This window comes from Ziziphus jujuba, chromosome 4 (assembly GCF_031755915.1).
Source record: "Ziziphus jujuba cultivar Dongzao chromosome 4, ASM3175591v1".
NCBI lineage: Eukaryota > Viridiplantae > Streptophyta > Magnoliopsida > Rosales > Rhamnaceae > Ziziphus > Ziziphus jujuba.
Genome location: NC_083382.1, coordinates 17,668,699 through 17,689,008, shown reverse-complemented (window position 1 = coordinate 17,689,008; position 20,310 = coordinate 17,668,699). Strand labels below are relative to the sequence as shown.

General features: G+C 33.4%; 1 protein-coding gene across 1 annotated transcript; it reads right to left on the bottom strand.

The window, feature by feature from the left end:
* Window positions 1-11,322: 11,322 nt before the first annotated feature.
* LOC107435020 (phospholipase A1-IIdelta) lies at window positions 11,323-12,993 on the bottom strand. The gene is made up of 2 exons (XM_016046558.4): window positions 12,274-12,993; window positions 11,323-12,158 (listed from the first exon to the last, which is right to left on the bottom strand). The coding sequence occupies exons 1-2, from the start codon at window positions 12,818-12,820 to the stop codon at window positions 11,464-11,466; spliced, it is 1,242 nt and encodes a 413-aa protein (XP_015902044.2). The 5' UTR covers window positions 12,821-12,993; the 3' UTR covers window positions 11,323-11,463.
* Between the last annotated feature and the right edge of the window lie 7,317 nt (window positions 12,994-20,310).

Here is a 20,310-nt window from a genome sequence, read left to right as displayed (position 1 = left end):
AATTTCATTCAAGAAGCCTTGGTAGAAAATTAGGCCTTAAGTGTGAGGAAACCCGGAGGTTTAAGGTTTACATGGGCAACGGTTAGCATCTGGTGTGTCACAAAATATGTTTAGGAGTGAAGTTTAAGATGCGGGGACACCATTTTGAGGTGGATTTATATGTACTACCCATATGGGGCTTGGATGTGGTGCTTGGCATGCAGTGGTTGCGAACCCTTGGTCCTTGTTTGCATGATCAAAGTGAACTGACTATGGAGTTCAAATGGAAGGGCAAGCAGGTGAAATTTGCTGGGGAATATTAGTTCTCAACCCGGAAAGTTACTTTTGCTCAATTCAATATAATGCTTCTGGAGGGTGAAGTGAAGGCAGTTTATTGGTTGTCCATAGTTCCACCTTCGGCAGTGGAGGGTAGTATCTCAAGGCCAGATGAGGTGTCACAAATGGAGGAGGCACTACCAACAACGGGCAAGGGCATTTTGCAGCAATTTCAGCAGGTATTCAACAAACCTAAACACTTACCACCTATCCGCAACATTGATCACAAGATTCATGTACCACCTGGTTTTGTTCCAGTCAATGTCCAGCCATATCGATATCCATATTTTCAGAAAGATGTCATGGAAAATTTGGTCACCGAAATGCTTGAATGTGGGTTTATTCGACATAGTAACAGTCCATATTCTTTCCCCTATGCTATTGGTGAAAAAGAAAGATGGCTCTTGGAGGTTTTGCATCGATTATAGGGCACTAAATGGGATCACGATTAGAGATCGCTTTCCAATCCCCACCATTGATGATCTCCTAGATGAATTAGGAGGGGCAGAAATGTTCTTCAAACTAGATCTCTACGCCAGGTATCACCAAATTCGAATGGATCATAGGGATGTGCACAAGACAGCATTTAGAACCCATGAGGGTTACTACAAATTCGTTGCAATGCCTTTTGGGTTGTCCAATGCCCCATCCACCTTCCAAGCAGCCATGACCTAGATTTTCAAGCCCTTCCTTTGTCGATTTGTTATCGTTTTTTTTTTTATAATATACTGATTTACAGTAGAAGTCAGGCCAACCATGCTCACCATTTGAGGTTGGTGCTGCAATGTCTACTGGAGAATCAAATTTTTGCCAAAGGAAGTAAATGTTAGTTTTTTCAACCTTCCATTGAGTATTTAGGCCATCTAGTCTCATGAGAGGGAGTTCGAGCTGATCTAACAAAAATTGAGGCCATGACCAGCTAGCCACAGCCTAAGAACCTCAAGCAATTATCCGGCTTCTAAGGTCTCACAGGGTACTATAACCACTTCGTCGCGCATTATGCGGCGATCGCTGCCCCACTCACCGAACTACTCAAAAAGGACAACTTCATATGGACCATTGAAGCAGCTGCAGCATTTGAGAAATTAAAACAAGTTATGACCGAGACTCCTGTCCTCTAGCTATCGAATTTTTCGAAGCAATTTGTTGTGGAAACCGATGCTTCTAATGTTGGCATAGGGGGAGTGTTGATGCAAGAGGGACACCTACTGGCATTCTTCATCAAGAAACTTGGTCCGTGTTTACTGGCGCTTCGACATACCTATGTGAGTTGCGAGCAGTGGTCGAGGTAGTCTCCAAGTGGCAACAATACCTGTTAGGACGGCCTTTTGTCATACATACGGACCATAAAAGCCTAGGGAGCTCCTCACTCAGGTTATTCAGACTCCTGAACAGCAACACTTCCTTCGGAAATTGTTGGGGTACCAGTTTACGATTGAATATAAGGCAGGATCAGAAAACTCAGCAGCCGATGCCTTGTCCCTCCGCCATGACACTTATTACCTCCCATTCCAAGCAACCATATCAGTAAGCAGGTATGAATTTTTAGATGAATTACGTAAAGAGAATATGGAATGTTTGGATCTTAAGAAACTGCAGAAACAAATACTTGCTGGAACCTTGGAGCTTGCCCACTACAGTTATCAGAATGGTCTGCTGATGTTTAAGAATAGGTTTATAATTAGCAAGGATTCCAAATTGAAAACCTTGTTGCTCCAAGAATTTCATGAAACTCCTACAGGTGGGCATGCCGGAGTTGAGAGGACTTTTCTAAGACTTAGTGCAAGTTTTTTTTGGGGCAGGAATGCGGAAAGACGTGAAGGAATTTGTGACAAAGTGTCTCACTTGTCAGACTATCAAATACTCCACAGCAGCCCCTTATGGCTTACTACAACCCCTCGAGATGCCTGAGCGAGTGTGGGAAGACTTAGCTCTCGATTTCATCATCGGCTTACCCAATTCGAGAGGCTATTCCACAATTCTGGTGGTCATCAATCGTCTCATAAAATATGCACACTTTGGGCCCCTTCCCACACATTATACAGCTTCAAAGGTGGCTAACCTTTTTACTTACATGGTAATAAGGCTGCATGGAGTGCCACGCACACTAGTTTCGGACCGTGATCCTGTTTTCATGAGCCATTTTTGGAAGAAACTGTTTGAGTTAATGGGAACCAAATTGAAGATGAGTTCTTCCTACCACCCTCAAACCGACGGCCAAACAGAGGTGACTAATAGATACTTAGAGTAGTATCTACAGGCTTTCACAACTGACAATCCAAAACAGTGGAGCCAATACCTTGGTTGGGCTAAATATCATTACAATACTAGTCACCATTCAGCCATTGGAATGACTCCTTTCCAAGCTGTCTATGGAAGACCTCCACCAACCATTCCCACCTATGTGAAAGGTGCAACGTCGGTGCAAGTAGTGGAGGAAGGATTGCTGACCCGTGACTTTATTTTGAAGCAGCTGAAACCAAACTTAGAGCAAGCTCGGCATTGATTACAGCAACTCGCCAACAAGAAACGTAGAGACATTCAATTTCAAGTCAGGGACTTGGTTTTGGTTAAGCTTCAGCCATACCACCAATCTACTGTAGCACACCAACTTAACTCTAAACTTTGCTGATGTTATTTCGGTCCCTTTTCCATCATTGCACAAGCTGGTCCAGTGGCTTATACGTTGGCGCTACCAACAGGAAGCAAGATCCACCCAACCTTCCATGTATCCTTGCTAAAGGCCTTTAAGGGTGACATTCCTCTTAATTTCTATCCCCTACTAGAATTCAGTCTTGCTAACAGACCGCTACTTGCTCATGTTGCTTTGTTGGCTGGTCGAATCCTTTCCGTGCACAATAAACCTCACAAGCAGGTTCTGGTGCAATGGTTTCCTGGTTCTCTTGACGATGCTACTTGGGAGGATCTCCATACCTTCAATCAGCATTACAATGTGCCCAACCTTGAGGACAAGGTCATGTTTGAGGGAGGGGGAAGTGATAGTCACCAGGCTGAGGTGATTTTGGACAGCAACCAGTTCCAAGATCAAATTGGTAAGTGGGCTAAAAGGGAGGCCCAAGAGGAAGAGATCTAGGATGGCACTAAAGATGAAACAAGTGCAAGAAAGGGTCATTTTGATGCTGGGAACAAAGAAGAAGCTGAAGGAAACGGGAAGAAGCTCATAGGGGAGTCAAGCATGCTTCGTGAAGCCAGGAAACGTGCGAGACCACACTAGCTCAAGGATTTTGTTGCGCCAGGGTAGCATTGAGACTTTTTCGGATAGCCATAGCTCATAACTATTTTTTGTTATCCAATTTGGTTATTTTGTTATCGTTGTTAAGAGTAAATTTTGTAAGAGGGGACTATATAATCTATAGGGCAGCATTTTACCAAGGAGGTTATTGAATAAAGAAAATTCTTATGTAAGGAGTTGGGCACTGACTCAAAGAGTGCATATATTTCTTATCATATCACCTCAGCTACCATAACTTCCTTCTCAATTGGATTCATTAAGTAGGTTGTGTACACCATTCTGCCACCAAATTTAAGCAAATATATACTTGCAGTAATCAATATAACCTTCACAAGTTAGTGATGCTCTCTGGAAGACATTCAAAAGGGGGAAAAAAAAGCCTTGTTAACTTAAAATCTAAAAGAAGAGTAGGAGGAAGGGGGGGGGGGGGGGGGGGGGGGGAAGAAAGAGAGGGAGAGAGAACCATTTCTGAATGACCATAGTTTGGATAGGTATACAACCAACTACTATGACAACAATGTTAGTTTTACCCAATTAATTGGTCAATATAAAGCCTTGCAAATACCAATAAACTTGCATTAACTGTTTTAGAATTAAGATGAAGTTAAACCTCGTTAGCCTAACATCAAACAGAAGTGACATATTACATAACATACAAATTTTTCCAAAAAAATTGCCATTATCTATCCCTTTTTTTCTTGAATATAGGTCCCCATCATATTCTCCCGTGTTAATGGAAGCCAAAAATACTAGAAAAAATTAAATTCAAAAAATGGAAGCCAAGATCTCAAGTGCATATATAAAACTACATAACTAGCAATGAAATGCTACAAAAAGTAACAAAGGGAAAGAGAAAAACCTTGCTAATTGTGATTCGTGGCTCTCGATCCCACACACCGTGTAAATAGGCAGTCCCACTCCAAACTCAACTTGCTTCTTACGTAATCTTCCAGAATCCCCACTTTCCCTCATCAGCTGCCCCAAAATCCACTTGTCTCAAAATATACAAACCCAAAAATCAAAATCAAAACTTTATCACAATGAATATACACTTCAACCAACCAAAAAAAAAATAAAAAATAAAAAAAGAAGTCGAAAATTCTCAAAGTACCTTGTTGAGAGCCGAATCGACATCAAATTTTCTCAAATCAACCTTCTCCAAGTCCCAAACATTGAAATCAACATAGGAATTGTACTCATCATGGCCAAACTTTGGAGGTAAAGTGATAAATAGCAACTCCTCCTCTACCAAAAATTAGCAAGTAAAAACCAAAATAATCGGCTGTGATTAAAGGGGATGGTGAAATAGAGAGAGGGAAAAGGGAAAGAGAGGAATAGAGAACCTAAGAGAAAGAGCAAGAACCTAAGAGAAAGAGCAAGAGGGGCTGCCGATGGGAGAGCACACACCGGCAAGGACAACATCGACGATCGGAGAGGACACTTCGATAAGGGGCACAACATCTATTGGGGTCAAAGACCGATTGAATTGGAGAATGGGTTGGAGGCTGGGTGATTCAAAAGAGGACTACAGTAAACATCATTTGAAAAGGGAAATGAAAATGCGGCGGCAAAACTTCCCTCCCTGTCTAAATCAAAATTTCACTTTACCAAAAATAATATGAAAATTTAATAATTTAATATGAAAATTTTATATATGGAGTTTTATATTTCAAAAATAATATATATATATATATATATAGAAAGCGTTAATTTATTTTTTTGAACGTTATTCACAGTTAATTAATACTATATATGTAAATGTTGGATAATTTAAAAATATATTTTACTAAATAATTTAAAAATAATAATAATATATTTAATTTTAAAAATATAAAAATATATTTTACTAAAAAATAAAAATATAATTAAATATATAATTACTTGTTCATAAAGAATTGGGAAAAAGACAAATCAATAATTAAAAAAATGAAAATAATGATTTGATAATAATATTTATACAAAGTCATATAAATAGTTTAATCATGATATATTATAAACCAGGATTGTTGAAAATGTGGTAATTTTGACATCTTATGCAAGCCAAAGTTAACCAAGGTTTGTATCATCTTTCTTTCTTTACAAGAAATATTTTATTACATGTCTGTGTTAATGTTCCTTTTAATGCCTAAGTTTAATCGTATTTAGCTTAGGAATTATCTTTTTGCTGGCATTGATTTTGTTTTGTAAAATGGCTATGTGCTGGAAATTATGTTTCTAGCAATATAGGTCCATTGTTGGGCCTGGCATATTCTGAGCTTTTAGAATCAAGTTATGATTTTTTGATATGTTGTAATAGACATATAAAAGAAAATATGTCAAAAAAATTACTCAAAAAGGACTTGGAAAACCCAAGATATACGGGTTGCAAGTTATCATGATTGTTGAGATTTCCAGCAGTTATGGCCCACGGTTTTGGGATAAATTGGAGGCCTTATCCAATTCTTTTGGGCCTAGTCTTCTCTATATTTCATCCTTAATTTTCAACATGCCACATGTCAAAATTCAAGTAATTTGGATGAAGATATTCCAGCCTCCATTAGGTCAAAGTAGCAATACCCGATTTGGTAGAGACAGTCTTTTGAAGTTCAAAATCTCACCAACCTTTGCTATATTTGTACACTTACATGTGCAGTTGGTATTTGAACATTTTGTATCAGATTATTAGGTGGGAAATATGTATTTTTGAATTTTAAAGACATTTTTTTTGGTCTCACACACATTTCACATGTGTGAGATAAGTTTTGTATCAATATAATTCAACAATGAAATGAAAAACAAGATAAATTGTGTTTCCTAGTTTGTGTGGCCTACTTTAGCACCTTCTCTTCTTCTTCTTCCTTCCAAACTAAAACCCTAACAAACCTCAATATCACCATACCAAACACAAACAAAAAAATCACCTAAATACCAAATTGAAAATCGGATTAAAGGTTGTGCACAAGACTAACACCTTGTGTACAATATTCTTGACCAAGTGATCCCAAAAACCACACCAAACTCTAACAAGGGTTAGATTTTTTGTTTTTTTGGGGGTGATTGGAGGGGAGTGCACCCTTAAAAATGCTTGATTAGTTGTCCAGGTGCACATAAATTGACCTGGACACACTTTAATAGTTAAAACAAAACAAAAAAAAGTTAAAATTCAAGAACCAATATTTTATAGTTATAATTTTTTATTCGTTTTTTAAATTATTTTTGGAAAATGTATGTGTAATGTTTCTTAAATATTTATACCATTCTTGATAAGCAAATGTTATAATTTTTTAATCAAATTATATTTTATTATTATTAAGGAACCAAAATATATTAATCTTTAAAGTTCAAGCTATTCGTAGTAATTGCCCTTTTAATTTAATCAAATTTATATATAACACTATCATTGATTTATATTTTAAAAGTGTACATCCATCTACACGGACGGATCCATACAAGGCTCGTGCCTTTTAGAAAAGAGATTTGAAAGAAAATTGTAAACATTTATACTAAAATATAATTACTTTGTAAAGTTGAGGGGGTATTTGTGCTAATTTTCCTAGTTTTAATCTTATCAATGTATAATAGTTTTTATGAAAAAATTCAAATATAATAATATATATTTAATCTATTCAGTTTTGTTATCGAGAGGACTGAATGCATATCATAAAGTAAAAGTTTAAAGCTAAACATAATTCTGAGAGGTCAGTCTTGCGTCAGAGTGAACATTCTGTTACATAAAATGCTTACATACTCTACCACAAAACTGGTCATCCCAAAATAATATTTGATATTAGATTTCCATCTTATGAAATAAATTTGTTCTTTTCGATAGCAGAATGATTATTTATATTTTTAAATTTCATGCATTTATATTTATTTTTTATTTTTTATTACTTAGACTATTAGTAATCAAATATTGGTCGGCGATAATTAATTTCAATGACCGATATATATTTGATCACTGAAAAATCTTCTTCCCGCTAAAAAAGACGCAAGAAATATTTCCTGCTCTCATGTTGAGTAACCAAAATTGAATTGGTTGCTGAAAACTTAGATTTAGTGACCCATCCTTGATTGCTGAAAATGTTACCTTACCAATTTTCCAATATGAGATACCAAAATTTTTAGTGACCACCATATGGTGACTAATGTTGGCTTTTAACGACCAAAAAATTTTGGTTACAAAAGATTCGGTTACTAATTCCCTTTTTGTTTTTTTAGTGTGTCTATATCATCCACCATAATTTAAGCAATTTAGTTCACTAAATTAGAACTATTTTTGTGACAACCCTTTACATTAATGACAAAAACTTCTCCAACTATACTGCTGTTAGAGAGACTTATAAAATAATCCATGTATTTTTATTCAAATTTAAATTGCTTCCTTAACATTAAAAAGAAAAAAGGAGGGAAGCAGTTCCCTTCTTAATCTTCATCTTATCGTCAAATTACCGGTTTTATAAATTGATTCTTTTCAAATTAACAGTCAATATTAAAATTGCTTATAAATAAAATACATTTAAATCAAAACTTCTTTTTTTTCTTTAATATAGTACTATTAAATAATTGAACCACAAAAGTTTATTCTCATTATTAATTACTTTTAGGTAATTGGCACATTTTCCTCCGAATTACGTATGTTTTTGCACTTTCGTCGTTGAATCTTTTTTTTTTTTTTTTTTTTTTTGCACTTTTGTTCCTGAACTAGTATATCTTTGGTAAGAATGGTCCTTAACTTATTTCTGCCATTTCCTTGACGATTTAATCACATGCAGGTCATGTAAGAAAATGAAAATAAATAGTAAAGGGCCAATATGGTCTTTTCATCATTTGAGAAAAAAAAAAGTTAAGGGACTAAAGTACCAAATTTTGTATAGTTTAGGAGATAAAGTGTCAAATTATTTCTACTTTCATTTTCTAAGGTTGGTCCAATAACATGAGATTTATTAATTTTGACTAGATTGACATATAATTTGTTATCTTTAAATATTAAGTGCTCGACTTAGGTACCTTAGAGCAAAGAAGAAATGCTTGTAATATTAGCAACACTTAAGCTGTAATTTTTAGAGCCGAATATTTTATTATTTTGTATTAAAACTATTCATTAAAAAAGTAATCAAATTAATTGCAGTCTTTGTAAATGTAGATATTGGAGGGGGTTAGATTTGAAAGAAAAAAAATAAAAGTGCATAAAAAATTAACTTTAATTAAACATTTGTATTTAAAAATGAAGAATAAAAGAATCTTAAAGAATTCTCATAGGTGATCCTAGGCTATCTCGTTCCTGAGAATGAGAATATATATATATATATACATATATCTTATCCAAAAACAAGAAAACCTATCTAGGATGGTCTTAGATAACTTCATGTAACACATTATGGAACATTATACTGTCATGCAACATTGTGATGTTGTCCTAAACCATCTTGGATACTTTTTTCTTTCCAAACATGAAAAAAAAAAATATATATATATATATATATAGTTCTATTATCATGAATGATGAAGCCTATGATATTTTAGGTGTGTTGTGGGAAGTGTAAATTATCTTCCAAGTTTTCTAACATGTTGCAGGAAATTATATCGCCTAAAAAAATATTTTATAATATACAAAGTTATGATCTATTGAGAATATAGTTCCCACCTTACGTTAAACACTTAGCAACGTGATAAATGATACAAGTTGCTACTTACTCAGTTAGAATTTTCGTATTAGATCATTAATTGACATATCATCATCAAGCTGGCAACATATTCCCAAAAAATTATTATAATATAAATATATATATATATATATATAGTCTAGTGGAGCTAAGATTTTGGAATAGTAGAGCAATATAAAAGTTAGTATAAAGTTTTCAAAAATATTATACCTAAAAATACACTACTATTATTCTATTACAATAATGCACCAATAATTACATAATAGCTAAATATTTTAGCTTATGATATTGCCAAAAAAGGAAAAAAAAGAGCTTATGCATCATATGACATATTTCAAAAAATATATATTTTATTACAAAAATAGTATTAAATTATTAATTGGCACCTACACAATACAAAATTTGACACTTTAGCCCTTGAATTATACAAGATCTCGCACTTTAGCCATTGAACTACACAAGATTTGGTACTTTAATTCCCAAATTTTAATTCTTTTTCAAATGGTAAAAATACCATATTTACCCCTTACTATTCCTCTCTGTTTCCACACACGACTTGCGCATGATAAAAATTGTCAAGGAATTAACAGAAATAAGTTTAAGGATCAAAATGTTAAAAAGAAAAAAAAAATTAGAGACTAAATTGCAAAAACATATATAATGCAAGTGGAAAACACTCCAATTATGCTTGTTTTTAATTTTTACCAAATTTGTTAAAAAAAATAATTTAGACATATTTTAATTATATAAACAATCTATTTTGAATATTAATCAACTATTTTTTTTTTCAAATTCTATTAAAAAATAATGGGGAAAGGGTACATTGATGCTATGAGCGTTAATTTTTATTTTTATTTTTATTTTTTGATTGCAAGGCATATTGAAACTTAATAAAAGTATAAAGATGTACTTTACAACCGGGTAACTTACACAAATTACGTTTCTAATTTTAAATTTTTCATAAACACCCCATATTTTTTTAAAAAGGAAAAACTGCCCGTACTCCTTTTGTATTTTTCAACTTGCTTCTACATACTTTTCTTTTCTTAGTGAAAATTTTGAAATGTTGGACATGGTTTTATTATTTTTTTTTCTTTCACAATGATAAAAATATCTCAATATAAATTATTAAAGTAAAAAATAATTATTTCATCTTTTTAGATGCTATTTTATAACAAGTTTATTTGTCAAAAAACAAAAGTAAGCCATAAAATGCGACCTTTTGATAAATATAAATAATAATAAAAATATATATATATATATATACACATTTAATTTATTTATTTATATATGTTCATTTATAGGAAAATTATGCAGATTCCTCTAATATACATATCTTTTGTTTTAGTTCTTACAAAACATTAAACCTTATTGACCGCAAAATTTTAAAGTTTGAATAATAGAATGATACTATGTGAAAGACAATTAAAACTATAATGGAAATATATGCAATTAAAAAAAAAATACTGGAGTACTATATACGAAGAAAATTGAAATTAGAGATGAAATTAGTGTATATATATGATACATATAGTAGGGCTTTTACTGTGGATGAAGCATACTGTATAGTAGGTAATGGTTATCTATAATGATTATATTTATATAATTGATATGACATGACCATTGCATATGATTGTTCTCTATCAAATTATGACGATTTCTTTACAATAAATTAGTACTTAATCAAAATGTATCGATCAAATTTATTACTTTATTAAGGTGCAAGTGGATCCAATATTCACCAGACTCGCGTGGACGTTCAATGATTAGCACATCACAGCCCGGCCAGTGAAAGCTGAGTTCGAATATTGGGGGTAAGGGGATGCCAGGGACATAGCAAAAAAAAAAGTGGATCCAATATTCACAGTATCGTACAAACAATTGATTTTCTCGCTGCTCTTAAAGATAGTTGACCAATTGACCCATAAAAAAAAAAAAAAAAAAAATCATTGACCAAGGCATCCCATTGTCGGTAAAATAATCGCATTAATTTTGTAATTTTAATATCCCATTTAGCCAAGCAAGTAATTTCCATTTCATTTTAGGACAATGATTTTGCAAAGTACAAAAGCTAATTATATTAAAAAAGAAATTAAACACCACCCACCACCATAACAAAAGAAAAAAGATAAAGTAAAATAAAAAATAAAAAAGATAAAGTTTACAAACAGTTTTGCCTAAAAAAATCCAAAAAAATACAAACATTATCTTCAACCTCCATTTTCACTGGCTAGGAATCACCAAATAAACCAGTCAAAATTCAGGACGAGGAAGGTTTTCATCGGACGGTGGCGCCAAAACCCATTCACCACTTTCTTCATCAAGAACCATTCCTTTGTTCTTCTCCGCCCACCATGAACCAGGAATCAACAGCTCATCTTTCAGGAATTCACACGACTTGTTCACCAAAGCCACGCTCCTCTTCACTTTCAGCTCAAACTCTCGGTCTTTCCCATTCCAACCAGCGACCACATGAAGCATGGCCTGCAAGTTATGCCAGTCACTAGGATTCTTGGAATCCTTCAAGCTCGTCGACTTCCTCGTATCGATCACTAGCTCCGTCCCTATATCCACGTACCCAAAAAGCCTCCCTGGATAACGGGTTATCAGATCGATCGTGTTTTTTACGTGAAGCACTTTCAGGTTTTGGAATTTATCAAATCTTTCTTTGAATGCTTTGTTTCCGACTTGCGGACAACCGAAAATGATAGCCGAAACTGGAATGTCGGAAACCCCATTTTCGACCAGATCGAAAGCACTAAGAACTGATAGACTGGCACCCAAACTGTGACCCGTCAAAACTATGCTTAATTTCTCATCTCTGTATTTGTTTCTCAGCTGTTCGATATGATATAGAAGTTGTTTTCTCGCGCATAACTTGACGAACTGCGATTTGGGATTGTCGGAGATATAAACCGTTAGCCAACCCCTCATTACTTTCGGCGAACCTTAATAAAGTGATGGATTAATAGTTTAAGTTCATTGAAAATAATAATAATAATAATAATAATAATAAATATATATCCACACTATTATAAAATATATATATATATATATATATACCTTCATCGTTGTCGCTGTCACTGCTGCTATCGGTAGCTTTATTGCTATTATTCGCACTAGAGCGAAGCAGAGTGTTGGCCGATTCGAGATCGGCCCCTAACACGTTGACCCACTCGTAGTCTCTAGTGGTTCCACGCCATACGACATAGATTTCCCGGCGACCGAGGGCTCTGCTAACGTCGTCGGAGGTGACGGCGATGTAGCCGATCCAGTTGGACTCGCGGTCCCATGATTCCCGAGACAAGGAGTGGAGAATCAAGGCCTCGGGAACGCTGACGCGAGCAGTGGCGTAGAGGAAGGAGGAGATTTGGTAGTCGGAGGCGTTTTGGAGCAAAACTTTCTGGAAGAACGACGACTTGCCGTAGCGGCTAGAGCCGCAGTACCTGGAGTTCTTGTCGTTGTTGAAAGCGTCGTAGGTGGCTTGGCAGAAGTCGCCGGCGCGTATGATGAGTTTTCTGAGTTCGAGGTTGAGTGGGTCCAGAAGGCCTTCCCACCTTTTGCCGCCGATAAGTTCTTCCCATGTTGTTTCAGTTTGGTTGGTTGCCATTGGAAATTTGGAAGAGCTAGGAAGAAGAACAAGTTATCGAAGATTTTGAGCTGCGGTGGAGACTGTTGAGGATATGTAATGTCCGATGGGAATATGCTGGAGAAAATAAAGTGGTGATTCGATAAGACAGTTTTTTTTTTTTGTTTTTTTTTTTTTTTTTCAAATCTGAATTTTATCTTCAAATTTATATGTGGAGATGTGTGATTTATATAAGTGGACCAAACTTACAATATAACATGATATATGAATTAATAATTAAAGTTTTGATTAAAAAATAATTGAAACTTTGATTAAAAAAATATGTGCTATTTTAAAAGTTTTTTTCATATTTAAAAAAGAGTTAATTATATTGGGTTCCTTCGAGATTTTTTAATTACAATTGATATCTTTAATATTTCCATAATTACATTATATACTTTTAAAGTTTTTTTAATTATAATCGGATACCTTTATGTTTCCATAATTACATTGCACACTCTCAATATTTTTTCTTAATTACAACTGGGTACTTTCGTGTTTTCATAATTATATCTGCCTCTCTTCTGATAAAACTTCATCTATAAAAATATATTCTCTCTCTTATGTGGCGGTTAAAATTTTATTAATTGTTCCTTGTACATATTAATTAGACCTGTATTTTGATTAATTTGAAAAATAAAATTTTTTTAATTTGAAAAGATTGAAGCCCAACGGATAGTAAGTATAAGAATAACTGCTAATTTTTAACGGCACCATTTGGAATATTTAAAATATAATTTTTCTGTTTTCTAATTTTATTTTAAATTTGTTTTCAAAACTTGTTTTTAAAAATGAATGGCCAAACAAGTTTGGCTATTCCTGTTTGGCCAAATTTGGGTCGTCCTTTGAAATTGTTCATGGAAAAATTTTAGAAAGTTAGCCAAATATGAAAAGATAATACTGGCATTTATTTTGCAATAAATGAATGTGGGATTCTAGAATTAAGATCGTTAATTATACATATATATAAAGTTTTCTTTCTGTATGTAACCGTTAAAAGTTACGCAAACTATCCATAACTATAGAATTTTAAAAATATTTCTTGCACTTTACGATATTTAATATGATATATTACCAGTTCTACCAAAAAAAAAAGAAAATTAAGAAAAAAAAATGAAGGAAAAGAAAACAACTATAAACTAGAATCACCAGGAAAGGCATAATTTATAAAAATATATAATATCATAAGGGTGAATTAGTTATTCTTATACTTACTATCCGTTGAGCTTCAATCTTTTCAAATTAAAAAAACGTTATTTTTCAAATAAATCAAAATCTACGTTTAATTAATATATACAAGGGACAATTAATAAAATTTTAATTGTTACATAAGAGAGAAAATACATTTTTATGGATGAAGTTTTGTCAGAAGGGAAGCAGATATAATTACGGAAACATTAAGGTACCCGGTTGTAATTAAGGAAAAAACTTTGAGAGTGTGCAATGTAATTATGGAAACATAAAGGTATCCGGTTGTAATTAAGGAAAATCTCGAGGGTCTGCAATGTAATTATAGAAATATTGAAGGTACCCGGTTGTAATTAAGGAAAACCTCAAGGGTATCCAGTGTAATCAATCCGTATCCAATAACTAGATCAGAGCATTCTCAAAGTATTTGTAAAATTTAGAAGAACAACATATACAAATAAGTCTCAAAAGATAAAGATAAATAGAGAAAGATAAATACTGCTGCTACGGTGGAAAGTCTGCAATAACAAGCAATGTGCGAGGTAAATTGCTACATACTGCCTGAGCCTAGGAGAACGAATTTAAAACAAATAAAACGTGAGATAAAAAAATCTCAGTAAGTGGCATAGTATAATAGAAAAACAATAATTTATTTCCTTAAGACTTTCTCTCAAGACCTCTTGTTCTACTCGTTACAAAAGTTTCCCATTTAAAAATCATTTCATAAAACCTAAACTTGTATCCCAATTTAATATCATAAAATTAATGCTCAAAAGTATAAAGTAAATGATCAATATAATATTACAAAATATCTTAATCAAGATATAAATATAGAGCATAAAATATTATAAATACAATTTCACGAAATAATTTTGAAAGTGTAGTAGCAACGACCATATTTAAAAACCAATAATATACTCAAAACATATACAATGTACCATCCGATGTACCAAACTGTAAACCGTGGGATATACCCATCTTACGATCCTTAATATACAAAAGGCATCGTGGAAATAGTAAACTGTTGGGGTGTACTCAACCTCACAGTCCGTGGTAATAAATAACTTGTGGGATGAACCTAACCTCACGGTACCGTGACAATAAATAACCTGTGGATGAACCCAACCTTACGGTACCGTGGCAATAATAAACCTGTGAGATAAACCCAACCTTACGATTCGTGACAATAAATAACCTGTGGGATGAACCCAACCTCACGGTCCCTGGCAATAAATAATTTGTGGGATGAACCTAATATCACAGTACCGTGGCAATAAACAAACCTGTGAGATAAACCCAACCTCACGGTCCATGACAATAGATAACATGTGGGATGAACCCAACCTCGCATAACCGTGGCAAACCTAGCGTGCTGTAATATAATATTGAACCGAAACTCTAGTGCTATATGGTACATCAATTAAAAATAACTAATACAGTATCCTTAAAACAATCTTGTAAAATTATATATATTTTTCCAAACAATACTGTATCATAAATCATAATTTAATATTTAAATTCCACCGCTTTTTTACATATTGCAAAAATTTCAAAATGTTTATTCATGCTAAAATCAGAAATAGCACAGTGAAATATATTCACCATAAACTAATTTTAAGCACATAAAATTATAAAATATTTGAACATGCTTAAAATCATATGATTTTCAATCCGCTTTCTCAAATAAATTATTTTTCAAAATGATTTAAAACCTCAATTTAATTACCAAGATTTTTAAATACCACAAGTCCATTTATGAACTCATTAAAATGGAAAACCGTTTAAAATATTGTCAAACATCACATAAAATGATAACACATATAAGTAAAATCAAATATTATATATGCATAAACCAAACATTTCAATCAAATAGTATATATGTAAAATATTCAAAGCACATATATACTATACTATATATCCAAAACATTTAAAATGATATAACCACTTACAGTACTGCAGATGCTCACTCCTGCTTCCTTATAGGATTGCCTCCAGACTCAACACGAGTGTCTGTAATATAATAAAAATATTTTTCAGACTCCAATAACTAAACCAAAGATATTTTTGAAGACCAAATGTCTTAAATTAATTTGTACAACTACAAAATTATGCAAATTGAACACTAACCGGTCCAATTATACTGTGTATCCTTAGGATCCCGTATCCAAAATTGGAGCTTTTCACCCAGAGGCTAATCTTTCAAAATTGAACCTTCTAATGGGTCCTAATAATATCTAATTTCACTAATCTAACTTTAATTTTGTTTAATTTGACCAATTTTGTCTAAACAAAGTCCCAATTTATCCGGTATTTAACTAATTGATCCAAAAATGGAAAAATTATCAAATGACCTCCAAAATTCACAAAATTTATATCAACAGAAATCTCAAGAGACAAGAAACCCAGCATTATGCTCACCTCGATCCAAAAGTTCCTTTGGTTGCCGAAAAACTTGGTTGAATCTTCGGCCGAAATTCTCATTGTTGTATCTCTCAAATGGTGAAGAATCTAGGCAAAAGAACCACGGAAATGACTTCAGAGGGTCCAAAAATGGTAGGATATGTGTATGAGTTGGCCTGAAACGGCCGAAAAATGTGAAAATCCGACGACCCACCTCGGCGACCGTCGCCGCCTTCGCCAGCCAGATCCGGGTGCGTCCGGCTGCTATTCTCCGTGAAATTTCACGGCCCAGCTCGCCTCCACATGGGCTTACTCTCTGGTTGATGCGTGTAAGTAGTGGTTGGCAGGAATGAGCAAAAACAGCGATGACCCAGTTAGACATTAAACGGATCCGAAACGATCAAGTTCGGACCCATGGGTTTGGGGAGGAATTTCTTGGGTTTTAGGGATGAAATGGATATTTTAGAAATTGACTTCCTATTTGAAATGCTTATCGAGGCTTATATAGAGCCTTGGATCACTAATAGACAAAAACTGAGGATTGGACATTAATATAAAACTTATGCTTAAAATTTCTCAGAATCATAACTTTTTATTTGTAATTCAGAATTTGGCATGCCACCAGTCTATGAACTCGTATCAATGAACTCTATACAATGGTACATCTATCAAACCAAAAATCTTAACCATAGAAAAAGTCAACTTTGAACCCACATACTGTTCACTTGGTCAAACTTGTACAACAGAGGTATTTTGGTACAGGTTCTTACATATATGATACATGCACAGGCTATGGTATACATAAGGAAAGACTTTATGTGTTGCCTTTTCAATAGCTGGGTGTCTATCACTCACAAAGACCAAACTAGAGAAATCTCCAATAGCATCCTTGAGGTTTTGAAAAAACCATGTATATATTTGCTCATTCTCTCCATCTCTAATGCTGAAAGCCAAAGGATATATTTGCTTATTTCCATCCATGCCTGCTGCAATATATATGTATCATTTGTATTTTCCTTTCAAAGCAGTCACATTAACAGTCAACACGTGTCTTATGTGGAATATGAATCCCCTAATGCATGCTCCAATTGCCATAAAAAAAATGCACAAATGGTTATTGTTATCTGTTTTGACACATGTCAGAGTCTCAAGATTCTTCAACTCTAACTCATAATAATAGGCAGGCAACTTAGCAAAATTCTTCTCTGGAGATCCCCTAACACTGTTAAGTAAATATTCTCTACCTCTATATGCTTTATTATGGTTTATATTCATCCCATATTTTTGCCGTAAGTCATATTGAATTTCTTTAGGTTTATAAACACGTGCAATCCCTTCATATTTAGATTTTATACATTGCCCGATAACCCAACTAGTCGCCTGCTTATGTTCTCAATGCATGATATCTAACAAGCAACTGTGGACATTATCAAAAATTTTCACAACAAATGTTTCCTCATTTTTTAATTTGGTCACACACAATTGCCATTTACAAGTATTTTTCAAACACACAGCCTCATATCGTTATGTAGTTGGCCATGTTATCTTAAACTCTTTATTTGCACACATGTAATGAATACTCAATTTATTTCGTAACTCACTTTTGTTGCGTAATATCTTCCAACTACAATGCTCTCGCAGCCTATAAACTTTGATAAAACTATGACAGTAGAACCACTTTTATTGCTCAATGAAAAGTGATCGCTTGGAGCATGATGAACCCTAACACCATGAACTCCTTCATTGTTCATTTTAGGATGTATATCATTATTATTGTCTCACAACTCATGTTCAAATTCTACATCATTATAATTAACATCATCCAATTGAACACTGACATCATCTCCTTCTGCATTGCAGTTCTCATAATTATTAATGTTATGCAACTGCTCATACTTCTCTTGGTTAGGAAACCGTTTAGCAGAGTCATCTCCAACATTAACTCTTCATAGATGTTAAATAATATCCAAGACCCATGAGCATCAACTTCATCTTTAAACTGAGTTTCATGAATTACAATGTCATTAAATGTAGCCTTAATAGGTTCAGATTCAAGAACTTATTGTAGACACACATCAATTGGAGGACGAGCAAAAGGTAGATGATTGCTCCCACTATCCGAAGCAAAAGCTGTTTCATGAATTTTTCTAGATACATATTCAACTTTGCAAATTACCTCAACATACAATGGAGGTTGCATCATCATCATCCCTCCATTTTTCACTTCTTGAAGAAAGCGTTTCACATCACTATCATTGCGTATTTCTGTAGGATCAACTTTTCTTCACATTATTCATATATCCATTTTAACTTTAGAAAAGACTTATTTTGGTCTATCTCAATAGAATTAAAAATCTCATATTCTAACTCTGATTTTGTGCATATTTTACCGATAGAAACCATTATATTTTGACATTACAATTTTTATACTCCCAAAGACCACCATCATTTCCCACCAATGTTCCATTGTATAAAACCACAATTACAATATCCTCATCTTTCAGTTCACTACAAAATTAAACAAACAATGTTAAATTAAATTAATAGATTTATAAAAATATAAATAATACTAAGCAAATATATTAACAGTCTCAAAAAAACTGATTCTGTTTTTCTTTTTTGATCAAATTTAACATTTTCTCACAATGAATAGGTGGAAAAGAATGGAAAAGTAGCAAAAACAGGCAAACTAGCAGAAAATAGCGAAAATTCATCTTTTTCACCTATTTTCCTAAGGTTTTATTGGTTTTCACAAATTTATTGATCTACAAAATATTTCTCTTATTTTTCACAGCATATATAACCTAACTACCTTTAAATTCAAATATAACGGCTTACAAACTAATTTATAATATACCCATATAAAAAAAATCCTTAAAAAAATAAAAATTCATTTAACATAAATTTGAGGTTTAAGAGAGAGAAAAAAGAGAAAAATCTTTACCTGAGTTTAGCTCCAAAAGTAATACAAGAAAAGAGAGTGTTTGTATCAATATTTTCCGTCTAAGATAATAAAGAAGCATGAGAAAAAAATATCTCACATGGATTAGGAGAAAAAAACCAATTAGGTTTTAGAAATAAAAGGTTTTCAATTATCCCACATCGAAAAAGAAAGAGATTTGTGGGTGGCTTCTCTTACTATATATTGAAGTCTCATTTGTTCATTGAAGGGACCTCAACTTCAACTATGCCTCTTTACACTAGAATACCTCTCTTATTTTTAATTCTAGTTTTCAACATTAGAGCAGGCCTTCTAGCTGCCTTTTATTTAGTTTAGTTTTAGCCATTTAATTTTGTGTTGGTCCTTAGACCGCATATTTCATTGGCTTTAATTATTGTTATTATTATTTTGGCATTGTTCTCATTTATTTTTTTCTTAGTTGATTAAAGTCTTTTAATCATTAAGGCATCAAAACCTTTTAATTGTTTGTTCTCTACAATTAAATACAATTGTCTTATTTTATTTTATTTATGTAATTTTTATTATTATTATTTTCTCTATTTCCTTCAATTTAGAAGGTGGCACGCTTGCATAATCAGAGACGTCCGGTGTTGGATTTTTTACCAACATTATTTTTTGACATGCTCAGTGGGACCCATCAACTAAGAAGCTGAGATGACTTCAAATGATGATAAAGTCATTTGAGATAATTTATGTAAGATGAGTCATGATGTACAATAGCATAACAAAAAGATGGCAGTATCATTCGAATTCATGTACCAACAGATACAGGACCTCCAAGTCACATTGAAATGCATGTGGCCAATTTATGATCAAAATGAATATCAAGTGCATGCCTCCAAGGCCACCTCTTCCTCGATGCTGGCCAATCCGCTTGCATCCATCCCGATTTTAGCTCCATAGGCCACCTCTACCCCACTGT